General features: G+C 39.3%; 1 protein-coding gene across 6 annotated transcripts in view; it reads left to right on the top strand.

Moving 5' to 3' along the window:
* The window catches only part of Znf81 (zinc finger protein 81), a 111,330-nt gene that overhangs the window by 22,992 nt on the left and 73,749 nt on the right, over nt 1-14,589 (top strand). The window contains exon 1 of one of the 6 annotated variants that reach the window (XM_047535615.1): nt 3,647-3,769. The exons of the other annotated variants lie outside the window; for them this stretch is intronic. Coding sequence (XP_047391571.1) covers nt 3,763-3,769 — 7 coding nt within the window. The 5' untranslated portion in view covers nt 3,647-3,762. Of the gene's footprint in view, nt 1-3,646; nt 3,770-14,589 lie in introns of those variants that run through there. 6 annotated transcript variants of the gene reach the window in all.

Raw genomic sequence — 14,589 nt, forward strand, 5'->3', positions numbered from 1 at the left:
ATGGGAAGAGCAGAGGACAGAATACAGGGCTCTAGTTAAGGGTCCCTCAGCTAGAGGAGATAGAGTAAGTCTAGACAGGTAAGAAAACAAGGAACATATCAACAAGGAAAAGAGAAAAATCTGTGGTTAGAAATGGATAAAATTAATAAAAACAAGCAGTTCACTGAAGGAAATGCCACATGGATAACAAATATAATTAGATGTTCAAAGTAGCTAATTATAAGAGAAATGGGATTAAGACATAAACAGTGCAAAGTTATCAGCTGGTCTGGAACCTGGGGCAGAGAGGAAGAATAAAAATTTTGATGGCAGTGTTGATGGGAAAGGCTGGTTGTAGATGACAGTTCTGAGAAGCTGGAGAGGACATGAAATGTAAGGGGATTAAGCAGAGCAAGAACAGGGCACAGAGATTCTGAAAGAAGGCAGATCCATGAAAACCTGGATATGTGGGACTCAAACTAAAACCATGGGGGAAGTGGGGACAGAAGGGTACAAAATGTTAGAGAAGAGGAAATAACAATAAAGGGAGGTCCTTGAAGGGCATGGGAATACAGGAGCAGGGGAAAGACACGGACTGCTCTTTTGCCAAAGAGCTAAGCAAAAAAGACAGTGGATGTTGTTAAGAGTCATCCTTGGAATGGCATTTAGGTATCTGAGTGACTAATGCTGACTATCGCCAAACAACCCCCCAAATTTAGAAACTTCAAGATGATTATCTTTAGAGCATTTAAAAGGCATGGTCTTGTCCAAAAGAAAGTGAAATTTATTTTGAATATTCCACATCTACTTATCCCTCACTCATCTGAACAGCTCTGAAATGGGTCTTCTTCCTCCAATATCCATGGTCCCTCTCCTTGCTCCATCTTAAAGAGAGTTGCTGGTTTGGGAACTTAATACCCTGTTGTTTTTTGTTTTTTTTTTTTTTTTTTTTTTTTTTTTTTTTTTTTTGCAGTACTGGGGATTGAACCCAGGGCCTTGTGCTTGCGAGGCAAACCACTCTACCAATTAAGCTATATCCCCAGCCCTTAATACCCTGTTAACAAGACATGATACACAATTGGGTTCAGCTGATTGGGCTTTGGGGCCCCTTTCAATGACACTTGCTATTTGGGCTTTAGGAAAGTATCATGTTTTACTGGAATTGGAGTAATAATCAAAGAGGTGAAGGACAGAAGAATCACAGCCAAATCAAGGACAGCACCATTGCATGCTTCAGATGTTCCAGAGCATTTGGCAGTTGAAAATGGAAAAGTTACTCTGAGTCTCCTGACAAATGCAGGGGCACTGGTGCTTACCCTCTGAGACTAGGTGGTGGTAGTTCTCCAGTGTCACATCCTAGTGTAGGCATCTCTGAGCAGAGTCCAAGTGCTGCCACTTCTCCCTGCTTAAGTTCATTGTCACATCCTTAAATGACACTGGTACCTGTAATAATACAACCCTGTTCAAGGTGACATGGTCAGTACAGGGGAATGGAAGAAGAAAGTTTTATTTTTCCCAGTACTGGGAAATGAACCCAAGGTCACTGTACCACTGAGCAACATCCCCCCACCACAGCCCTTTTTATTTTTGAGACAAGATCTGGCTAAGTGACTGAGGCTGACCTTGAACTTGTGATCCTCTTGCCTCAGACTCCTGAGTTGCTGGGTTTACAGGCATGTGCCACCACAACCAGCAGAAATTTGTTTTTAATACTATTTTACCATGATATCCAATATGGTACAGCTATTAAATACCTAATGTTGTATAGGATAAAAATACCTAATGTAAATTTCTCATTTATTGTATATTAAATTCAACCAGTAAATCTAAGTCTCCACTCAAGGTTTCTTTTAGCTTCTTTTTTTTTATATATATATGTGGTGCTGAGAATCAAATCCAGTGCGTCATGCATGTTAGGCAAGTGCTCTACCATTGAGCTACAACCCCAGCCCCTCTTTTAGCTTCTTGAACATAGAGAATGTAGTTATAACTGTTTAAATATCTTTGTCTACTAATTGTATTGTCTGTGTTCTATTCTGGGTCAGTTATTTTGTTGTTTGTTTGTTACAGTACTGGGTCTTGAACTCAGGGTCTCATGCATGCTAGGCAAGCACTCTATCTCTGAGCTACACTCCCAGCACCCTTTTGGATCAGTTTTGATTGAGTTTTCTCTTCATTATAGGAAGTATTTTCCTACTTTTTTGCAGGCCTTCAAATTTCATTGTGACTTGTACCTTTCGGGGTCCTGAATATTTCTATATTCCTATAAATATTCTTGAGCTTTTCTCTGGAATGCAGTTACATTACTTGGAAACAGTTTAATCCTTTCACATCTTATTTAAGCTTTGTTAAGTGGGAATGTTAAGAGCAACATTCACTTGGGGCTAATTTTGTCCCACTATTAAGGGAAAGGGCCTTCTGAATATCTGATCCTCTGTGAGGTTTTCCAGTCTGACTGGTGGAACCAGGAACTATTTCTGACTATATTTGAACTCTGCTAACATTGCTCTTTCTTTGACCTTGTGTAATTTCCTCATATATATGCACAGATCAGTGTTCAATTGAACATGTGAAGGAGACCTGCAGATCCACAATGTTCTTTCTCTATGTATTTCTCTTCTCTGTGGTATTCTGCCACCTGGCCCTACCTGGACTATCACATTGGTTTCTTCAACTCAGGGAGACTAGCAGGGTCCACCTAGATTCTCTTCATATGCTATGTCCTAGAAACTTTCTCTAGGTGGTAAGCTGGGGCATTCACAGGGATGACTTGAGTCTTGTTTCTCAGGGATCACCATCCTTCATTGCTTAATATCCAACGTCTTGAGAATTATGTTTTATATAGCTTATTTGTGTTTCTTTTTAATTTTTTTCAGGTGGGAGGGCAAATCCATTTCCTGTTACTCACCTTGGTCAGAAGTAGGAGTATGACCAATTTTATTTTAGATGGGGTCTTGCCATGTTGCTCAGGCTGGTCCTAGACTCCTAGGCTTAGACAATCCTCCTGCCTCAGCCTTCTGAGAATACAGACAAGAATAGTATGTCTCCTATAAGAGTTATATTTCACGGTCATTCATGGTTGATGTGAAGCTGTTTTTTATGGAGTATTCCAGCTAGTAGGGAGAGACAGCACTAAAATCTTACCACTTTGCAAATCCTAGTGAAATTATGGATTTCATGATTTCTAGGCAGTGATCATCAATGGATGCTAAAATTAAGTGAAAGGCTGCAGGGAACTTTATAAACAGTTTCACAACATCTGAACTCACTAATCAATTTCAGCACATGAAAAATGAACCAGTACAGTAATTTTGCTTCACAGTATCTAAACTGACTCATGGAGAGCCAGACACTGACCTTCCTGGTTGCAATTACCTGACTTTACATTGCCAAAATTCCTGATATCCAGAGGGCCCCAAATCACTAGCCCCAGATGTTTTAAAAAATATGACCCCCAAGGCTTCCAATTCCCAAAGCTCCAAGACTCTCAGTTACTCATTGACCACCTCAGTCCTTCAATCATTAACCCGCAGAAGCCTCAGTCACTGGCTTCTACAGTCAGTGATTCCTACAGAGATGCAATCACTTTCCCAAAATATGCCCAACTATTATTTTGCTCTGGTGCCTTCGTGACTGAAATCAATGGTTTGTAACTCAGTCTGCTCATCTGAATTGCCTGAGATCTTCTAAAAATGCTTATGTGAGGTTTTGCTCCTGAACAACAATAACAGAACACCTGGGTCCCAGGCATCTGTATTTGTGAAAACTTCACAGAAAATCCTGATGCACAGTGAGTATTGAGAACCCCAATCCTAAATCACTGATCTTCCCCCATAGGCATCCTCCCAGCATCTGACTTCTCATTTACAATGATGGAAGCCAGAGTCATTGAACATCTCCAGACCACAAAGAGAAATGAACTGTAGTGTAAGAATTCTATATCTCTCCTTAAGATACAATTTCTCAGCAAGGACAAGGAATGACATTTTTCAACTTCAAATTATTTGGAGAGTATCCCATCAGCTTATCTTATTTGAAGAAAACATTCAATGAAAAACTCTAAGTAAAGGAAAATTGAATCAAGTGACATCTCAAAAGAGCAAAACGATGGATAGATATACAGACACACACAGCACCCAATCACCCGACATCATAAGCTCTTTGAAAACAATAGGAAGCATCTGTATGCGTTTCTCTGTAATCAACAGATGCAAAAAAAAAAAGTGGGAATTTGAAACGAAAACGTAAGTGAGGGCTCTTTAGATAGATAGCTAAGGAAAATGTTAATTTCCTGTGATTAAAAATTTAAGTTGTCCTTGAAGAGTCCAGAAGTACAACTGTTCATCTGGCTGAAGAAAATGAAGAGGAGAAGGCATTTGTCTCTATGGTTATAATTTTATTATGATCAACTAATAGAGAAAATATAGATTTAATCATGCATGATTGAAATGGGAAGATGCAGGTGATTTTATAAAAATGAAAATTCCCTGACTTAAAATGTGGGTGAGTTGGGAAGAGAAATGATTATTACTATGTTAAGTTGTTAAAAAGTAAGAACTAGAAGAACAGACATAACAATTGAAATTATAGACATAAGAAATAAGGCATAAAATTAGGTATATTATGATCATGTGGAATTGAATTGGTTGGGGCTGGAGCTCAGTGGTAGAGCACTTGCCTAGTGTGCAAGGCCCTGGAGTTGATCCCCAGCACTGGGGGGGAAAAAAGAAAGGAAGAAAAGAAAACAATTGTATTGGCCAAACTATTTTGTCAGAAGAGAGATAAGAATTGGAATTTAAAAGAAAAACAATATGAGACATAGTTACAAGAAGCTCAAGTAAAACTAACAACTTGCATAATGGAGGGTTGGGCAAAGATATACAGGGTAAAGTCCAGAAAAAAGAAAGCCAGTCTAGTGGTAGAAATATGAAAGGGAGAAAGTCAAGGTCAAAAACACAATTTTTTTAAAAAGTTACATATAAAGGCAGAGCTAGTGGACTAAGTGACATAGGAAGAGTGAAATTAGAAACCCTGATTCAAAAAAATTCAACAAAACCCCAAACAGCCCAAACAATTCTGAAAAAGGAGAAAATAGTTGGAAGATTGCACACGATCTGGTTTCATAACTTATTACAAAACTGCAGTAATCACAACTGTGACAGTGGCATAAAGACAACCATGTAGACCAATGGGATAGAGGGCCCAGAAATAACCCCTCACATTCATGGTCAAATAATTTTCAGGAAGTGTGCCCAAATCATTTGATGGGGAAAGGATTGTCTCTTTAACAAACAACACTGGGAAACCTGGATATGTACATGCAAAGAATCAAGGCAGATCCTTGATATATAAAATTAAACTCAAAATGAATCCAAGACCAAAAACTATAACACTCTTAGAAGAAAACAGGGGAAAAACCTCATGGTGTTGGATTTGGCAAGGATTTCATGAATATCATGCCAAAAGCACAGGCAACAAAATTAAACAGATAAGTTGGATTACATCAAAATGAAAAACTTGTTCATCAAAGGACACAACATTCAGGTATGGTGGCACACACCTGTAATCCCAGTGGCTTGGGAGGGGAGCCTGAGGCAGGAGGATTGCAAGTTTGAGGCCAGCCTCAGCAATTTAGTGAGGTCCTAAGCAACTTATTGAGACCCTGTCTTATAATAAAAATAAAAAGGGCTGGTGATGTAGCTCAGTGGTAAAGCTCCTCAGAGTTCAATCCCCAGTATCCTTCATCCCCAAAGGATACAACACAGTGAAAAGGCAACCTGTGGAGTGGGAGAAAATATTTACAAATCATATATCTGACAAGGGGTTCATTTCTAGAATATATAAAGAATATATATATATATATATATATATATATATATATAGAATACCTATAATTCAACATTAAGAAAGACCAGATTATCCAATTTAAAAACTGCAAAAAGTTCAATGGACATTTCTCCAAAGAAAATATACTAATGGCCAATAAGCACATGAAATGATGCTCAGTATCACTAAACATTAAGGAGATACAAATGAAAACTTAACATACCAACTACCACACAATCATTAGGATGAACCAGGAGTGGTGGCACATGCCTGTAATCCCAGTGACTCAGGAGGTTGAGACAGGAGGATAGAGAGTTCAAAGCCAGCCTCAGCAACTTAGTGAGATCCTGTTTCTAGATAAAATATAAAAAGGGCTGGAAATGTAGCTCAGTGGTCAAGCATCCCTGAGGTAGATCCCTAGTAACCCTCCCACCAGAAAACAACATACAACAATTAGGATGGCTACTATAACCCCTCCCCACAGTTTTCTTGTATTATTATCTTAAAGTGAACTCCAATATTATGTGTAATTCTAATGCACTAATAAAAAAAAACAGTTTACAACAAGTATTGGTGAGGATGTCCAGAAATTGAAACCTTGGTGCACTGTTAGAACATAAAGTGTGTACAACTGCTTTGGGAAACAGTTTTTTTTTTTGGTTCAAAAATTAAAAATAAAATTATCATATAATCCAGCAATTCCATTTCTGGGTGTTTACCCAAAGGAATTGAAAACAGAGTCCAAATATATGTGTACAACCATGTTAACAGCAGCATTCTTCACAATAGCTAAAATATGGAACCAACTCACATGTCCAGTGACAGATAAACAAGCAAAGTGTGGCTTATCCATACAATGAAATACTACTCAGTCTTAGAAAAGGAAATTCTGACATGTGACTATTTGAATGAACCTTGGGGACATTACACTAAGTGAAATCAGCAAGTCATAAGAAGACAGTACTACTGGGCATGGTGGTACATGCTTGTAATCTTAGTGGTTCAGTAGGCTGAGGCAATCTAAACCAGCCTCAGCAACTTAGTGAGGCCTCAGCAACTCAGAGAGACCCTGTCTCTAAATAAACTATAAAAGAGAGCTAGGGATGTGGCTCAGTAGTTGACTACCCCTGGTTCAATCCCTGGTACCAATAAATAAATAAATAAATAAAATCTAAAGTAGTCAGACTTGTGGAAACAAAGTAGAATGGTGGTTGCCAGGGTCTCTGCATGGGGGGAAATGGGCAATTTAATGGTTGTAGATTTTCAGTTTTTCAAGATGAAAAAGTACCAGAGATCCACCTGTAATCCAGACCACTTGGGAGGCTGAGGCAGGAAGATCACAAGTTCAAGGTCAGCCTCAGCAACTTAGAGAGGCCCTAAGCAATTTAGTGAGACCCTGTCTGTAAATAAAAAATAAAAGGACTGGGAATATGGTTCAGTGGTTAAGCACCCCTGGGTTTCATCCCCAGTACCCAAAAAAGAAAGAGAAAGAGAAAGAAATAAGCTTCATATGAGAAGTTACTGGTCATAGCAAAAACTGTATTTGTTAGAAAATTTACAGCCTGTATGTCCCTAAAGAAAAGGGGGGCAAGAAAATACCATGTCCCTGAAAGCATCCTTTCTGTTACTAAAAATGTAGCCAAGTTAAGAGAACAATGAGAACAATCCTAACCCAGAAAGTCCAGATTCGTATTACCTTGAAGGACACTGGCTTTCTCTTATGTACTTGGGAATGAGGGCAAGTCACTGTTATCTGTAGAAAGCTACTTTCTTGCATGTACTCCAGGACACTTGCTCAGTGGGATCCTGGTCATACAGGCAAGCCAATGCTGATGATGTCACTGTTTCTGCAGCCTAACATAGAACCCCTTTCTGAGTGGGGACAGGTGTGGAACTGAGGGCAGTGTGGAAAATATGGTGTCCCTCATCTCCCTGACTGCCACCGGATAGAACACTATGCGGGGGCTATGTGGCCGAGCACCACCAGGGATGGAGGTGCTATCTATTCAGCTTGTCACCCCTCAACTCTTCTTGGAGCAGCCACTGGTCTCTCATAAGCATTCCCCAATCAATCATGTCTTCCATGCCGTCTTCAGCCACTTTCTTTGACTTTCCCACAACCTACCCTACTGCCTGGGCATAATTGGGCTGTGGACGTGACACCCAGCCTTAGGTATTTTCTTATACCAACAGAAAATGGACTAAGATACATTGTCACAACTGGGCTGTGGAGGTAACACAGCCACAGATGATAATGTTATTAAAGTGAAAGAAATCTTCAAATTAAGTAAGCTAAGTACTCAACCCAAGCAATTAGAAAATTAGAGGAAAATCACAAAAGTTATGCTAATAAAACTCTAGAAGTAGTAATTAATAAATTGAAATTAAATGAAATATATTTGTATTTTTTATGGATATGGAGACTATAAATAAATGTACAGTCATTTCTTTGAAATGACCAGTTACATGAAAAACTTCTGGAAAGTCTGATAATGAAATAGAAACAAATACAATATTAGGATTGAGGAGATATTACCACCAGAGGAAATAACTCACTAAATATTACTGCTAGTGGATTATTACATGCAACTCTATAAAAACATTTAAACATAGAGATAAAAGTGGTGTTTTCCCCATCAAAATATAAATGAACAAAACTAATGCAAAAAAGGGAAGAAAGGAAACTAAGGGAACAGACACCAGGAAGTTTGCAGTGTTTGTTATTTTAAAAGATACCAGTTATCTGTACTATTTTTTATAAAGTTTTATGAATCTACAATTATTTGAAAAAAAAGTTGAGTAGAGAACCAGGGATTAGTATAGTGATAGAGCCCTGGAAAAAAAAATAAAGTTAAGTACACATACATAAAAAGACACCAGGATGATTCTGATTTAATATGAAGTGCATCTAACCTTTAAAAAACAGTGTTCCTAGCCATGCATGGTGGCATGAGCCTGTAATCCCAGCGACTCAGGAGGCTGAGGCAGAAGGATGGCAAGTTTGAGACCAGCCTCAACAGTTTAATGAGGTGTTAAGCAATTTAGTGAGACCCTCTCTCAAAATAAAAGTTAAGTGCTGGGGATGTGACTCAGTGGTAAAGCACCCCTAGGTTCAATCCTCATTATGACAACAAACAAACAAACACAATTTCTGGCAGTCACTGACCTAGGCTGGGTGTGCAGTGTGGGGACCCAGCACCCACCCAAGCAAGGAGGATGCTCAGGCCAATAGGCCCTCAGCTGGCAGTAAGGAGTTCCAGGGAGCTGGACCCAGGCAGAAGCAGAGTCAGCCCTGTGGGAGAGGGCATCTATATGTGGTCAGTCTGGGTGGAAGTGGAGGGGCTTGGGTTAACAACCTCTGCCCAGCCACCTCTTTTGCAGAGATTAGGGAAGAATGGTCACTCTCCTCTGTTGCCTGGAGGTAGTCTCCTTCTTTAATGCACAAAGGAGGCCACCAATCCCCATCATACAGAACTCACTGCACTCAAACTGGGTGCAGTTATTCCAAGTTATCCCCAGTTATTCAAACTGGGGTTAGAGTTATTCCAAGTTTTCATTTAGCATATTTGAATACCCATGATCTTAACACCACTCCTACCCTATCCCGTTTTACTTTGTGACCCTGCTCCAATTTAGGAAAAGGAAAAAAAAAAGTGGAGGAAAGATCGCCAAAATCTCCACGTACTCTCCCGCAAGTCAGAGGGATGGTGGTATGCAGGTTACAAAGGGACTGACCCTACACCATTCCCTTCAGGAATTCTATTCACAACTGGATGTGGAGGTCCATGCCACATAGAGATCCTCCTATCCTAGTACCTGCCCCACTTAATAGTATCCCTCACTCTTTCTTGGGCTGGGAGGTACTTACTGGGGATTGAACCCAGGGGTGCTCTACCACTAGGCTGAGTCCCCAGCCCTTTTCATTTTTTCGTATATGTGCCAGTATTTTTCTTTTTTATTGGTTCTTTTTAGTTATACAAAATGTTAGGATTCATTTTGACATAATTTTAAAAGTATGGGAATATAATTTGCTCTACTTCAGTCCCTAATACTTCCCATTTCCCTCTCCTTCTCCCTCCCCACTCAGTCCCCTTTATCTAGACTACTGATCTTTCTTCTGTTTTGATGGAATCTTCCATTTCCGCCCCCCCCCCCCGCCTTCTCTCTATTTTCCACCTTATTTTGGACTAGCTTCCATATATCAGAGAAAACATTCAACCTTTCACTTTTTGGGTCTGGCTTATTTCACTTAGCATGATAGTCTCCAGCTCCATCCATTCATAAGTAAATGCCATAATAATTCTTGTTTCCTTTTCATTTTTTATTTTGAGACAGGATCTTGTGAAATTGCTGAGGCTGGCCTCAAACATGGCATCCTATGGTCTCAGTCTCTCCAGTAACTGGGATTATAGGCATGCACACTGCATGCTGGTATGTCCCTCACTCTTAATCATCTTTGACTCTTCTAATAGGAGTAATGTGTGGTCAGTAGAAGTCTCTTGTCAACCCAACCACTCATTTTAATAGAAGATGGTATGTTAATTTTTTTTCTCTTGGAAGGCTCCATTGCTCTGGGCCAGAGCTGAGGCAGAACATCATGGTGGCTTGGTGGAGAAAAGCTGTGAGAGGGCGGCAGGGATAGGCACACTTGAGTGACAGATGTTAAGAGATGCAGGGCAAAGACAGAGTCCAAGGCCAGGCACCCAGTGACCTAGTTCCTTGAGCCATGCTCTACTTGCCTACCTTTACCAACCAGTGGTCCATTCAAGTTATTAAACTAGTCAAGTGTGTTGGCCCATGCCTATAATCCCAGTGACTCAGGAGGACTCAAGAGGATAACAAGTTCAAGGCCAGCCTCACCAATTTATCGAGGTTGTAAGTAACTTAGGAGACCCGGTCTCAAAACAAAAAACAAAAATGTCTGGGGATATGGTTTAGTGGTTAAGTACTCCTGGGTTCAATCCCTGGTATCCCCTCCAAAAAAATTATTAATCTATCAAATGGATTAATCCATTGATGAAGTTACAGCTCTCAAAATCTAATCATCTTACCTTTGAACGTTCCTTCATTTTCTAACACATTTGCTTTTCCAGGGATACTCTAAGATTCAAACTATAACAGTTATTAGAGAAGAAAGAGTAGTGTGGTATACACTGCCTCCAGGGCCTCAGGGTGGATGAGTTAGGGGCAGGGATATAAAGTAGTAAAGAGCACTGGGAGGGGAGGGGCAAGCTCAGAAGAGAGGCTTGACAGTGGAGGGTGGGGAGCACTTCCCTGGGCAAAGGAAACTGAAGCCAGCTCCTCAGAAAAGAAAAGAAAACCCTTAGTGTTTATTTGCATACAAACACACACACACACACACACACACACACACACTCACACCTATATGTGTTTATATGTGTGTCTATATTTTCAGTAGACACACATATAAACTGAACTCATTGAACCCAGAGGTACTTTACCATTGAGCTACACACCCCCAGCCCTTTATTTTTTAGAGACTGGATCTCCCTAAGTTTCGCAGGCTGACCTGGAACTCACGATCCTTCTGCATCAGCCTCTGAAGTTGCAAGAATTACAGGTGTGCACCACCATATCCAGTCCTAGATTTTTCAAACAATTCTAAAACAGGGATTGTAAACTACAAACTACAGGCTGCAGGTCTGTTTCTCTCTTTCTTCTTCTCCTTCCCCCCTTCCTCCTGTCCCTCCCCCTCCCCCTCCTCCTCCTTTGCCTCCTCCTCCCCCTCCCCCCTTCTCCTTCATTTTTTTTGGGGAGGGTACTGGGGATTGAACCCAGGAGTGCTTTACCACTGAGTTACATTCCTAGCCCTTTTTAATTTTTATTTTGAAATGGGGTCTCACTAAGTTGCTTAGGGTCTTGCTAATTTGCTAAGGCTGGCTTGGAACTGGTGATCCTCCCTCCTCAGCCTCCCAAGATCCTGGGATCATAGGCATGCACTGGCTCTAGTCTGATTTGTAAATAAAAGTTGCCTGGAGAACAACTACATCCATTCCTTTATATCTTGTTTACAACTACTTTTGCTATCATGGCAGAGTAGAGTGAGTCACAACAGAGACTGCAAAACCTATAATATTTGCTGTCTAGCTCTTTACATAAAAAGTTTTCCAATCCCTATTCTAGACAAAAAAAAAAAAAACCTGGACATCTTCTTATTTCAATTGGGCAAGTAATATAAAAATGCAGTTTTTATTATCTTAAAAAATCAGATCTAGCTGGGTACGGTGATGCATACCTATAATCCCAGCAACTAAGGTGACTGAGATGGGAGTTTTGCCAGTTCAATGCCAGCATCCACAATTAAATGAGGCCCTAAGCAATGTAGCAACACCTTGTATCAACAAATGAAAAGGTCTGGAGATGTGGCTCAGTGGATAAGTGCCCCTGATTTCAATCTCTGGTGGAAGGAAGGAAGGAAGGGAGGGAGGGAGGGAAGAAGGAAGGAAGGAAGGAAGGAAGGAAGGGGAGGAGGAGGAGGAGGCGGAGGAGAAGGAGAAAGGAGGAAGGAGGGAAGTTCTAATTATCTGGACATTATTTTGTCTTGTAGATGAAAAGATCTTAAATAAAATATTATCAATTTGAATCCAACAAGTATTACCCTGTGACCAAACTAGATTTTCTACTAAGGCAAAGATGACTAACATTAGTATATCTATCAGTTTGTTTCATTTTAAAAAACAAAGGGGAGGACTGGTGGTGTGGCTCAGTGGTAGAGTACCTACCTAGTACATGAAAAGCATTGGGTTTGATCCTCAGCACCACATAAAAAATAAATAAAGTTAAAAAAACAAAGGGGAAAACAACAAATCATATCAATGAATATAAAAAATATTTAACACAAATTCAGCAGCATTTTCAAACTAAAACTAGACTAGAAGGAATCTGTGAAAATTCAGAAAAGATTAAATACTCGGAATTACCAGGAAACATAATTCAAAAAGGTAAAAATGCTAAAATGCAGTCAACACCTAGTAGTCCATTCAAATCAGTAATCCATTTAATGGATTAATCTACTGATAAGGATACAGCTCTTATAATTGAATCATGTCACCTCTAGGTACAACAGAGGACCGATCCTATCACAATAGTGTTTTGAAAGCTCTCATGCAGTAAAATATGAAGATAAAATAAATGGATTAAATATTGAGAAAAGAGAAAATAATTCTTAATATTAACATATTGACATATTTCAATTGGAAAACCAGTGCTCCTCATGATTTGAAACCCTAATATTAATAAAAATTAATATTAAGATAAAATTAACAAGAAAGATAACTATTGAAAAACCATTTGGGAGATCTAATAGAGATTCAACTGTGAATGGTAATCTCAAGAATATATAAGAAAACAACAGAGTCTAACATTCTTTTGAATGCCTTCTCTGCCAAATACAGAGTTAGAGCTCCTGTCCTCAACAAACTTTCAATTTGAGAAAGTTGAATACCTACAAAAGATCCAAAAGCAGCTGAAAATTGCATATTATTATGAAACCAGAGTTTGAGATGAAATTCAATTCTCTGCTTCTGTTGGTGGTTAGGGTCTGCCTAAACTGTAGGATGCCTGCAGGCATCAGTTCCCAGGGTCACAGCCAGCAAAGCTGGTTTCTTCTCCACAACTATTTTGAGTGGCATATTGCAGCTCTCTCTCGCTTTTTTTTTTTTGTATGGGAGATTGAACCCTGGGGTTCTTAACCACTGATCCACATCCCCAGCTCTTTCTTTTTATTTATTCATTTATTTTTTGTTTAGAATATGTTTTTGTTTAGGTTCTCACTAACTTGTTTAGGGCCTTATTATGTTGCTTCGGCTGGCCTTGAAATTTCAATCCTCCTGCCTCAGCCTCCCAAGTCACTGATATTACAGGAATACCCCACCACACCCAGGTTTTGCAGCACTTAATGGTGGGTGATGCCTTCCAATGCTGCAGCAGATCCCAGCAGCTCACTGCCAATTTCTTTCTGGGTTCTTGTCTCATAAATTTGAAGAATGAAATCCACAGACAGAAGGCAAAAGTGAAATGTTAGGATTTATTTCAGTGAGATGAAAAGAGACAGAGCTTCTACAGGGGCAAGAAAGGACCCAATAAGTGTTGCCAAAAAATCATTTTTATTTTCAGGGTTATGATTCTGTACCCAGAAAAATATCCAAGGAAAATTTAACAAGGTGGTAGGGTATAATAAAATAAATATAGCCCATTGAAATAGATGGGAAGGGGTAAAAATCCCATTCATAGTAATGACAACAAACACAAAATACCTAAAAATGAATGTATCAAGAAAGGTACTAGACCTAATGTAAGAAAATGTATGACTGTTATTCTAGAATATAATATAAAACTAAGCACATGGAGAGATACACCATATCTTTAGACAGAAATAAAATAAAATAAAATAAAATCACAAGGTTAAGAATTACACCAGCCTTCTTGTTGGAAGCCATTCAAACTAGAAGAGAGTGGAATAAAATATTTAAGACATTAAAAGAAAAAAAACCCACCACCTAGCATTTTAAATCCAGTGAAATTATTCTTCAAAAGAGAATAAGAAATAAGAACTTTCCTAGTCAAAAATACACAGGGGTACTGGGGATGTAGTTCAGTGGTAGAGTGCTTGCCTAGCATATACAACGTCCTGGGTTCCATCCCCAGCACTGCAAAACAACAAACAAACAAACTGAACAAACAAACAAAAAACACGGAGGGAATTTATTGCCAGTAGATTTGCAAGAAATGTTAAAAGAAATTCTTCAAATAGAAGGAAAATAA

This window comes from Sciurus carolinensis, chromosome X (assembly GCF_902686445.1).
Source record: "Sciurus carolinensis chromosome X, mSciCar1.2, whole genome shotgun sequence".
In the NCBI taxonomy this organism is placed as follows: domain Eukaryota; kingdom Metazoa; phylum Chordata; class Mammalia; order Rodentia; family Sciuridae; genus Sciurus; species Sciurus carolinensis.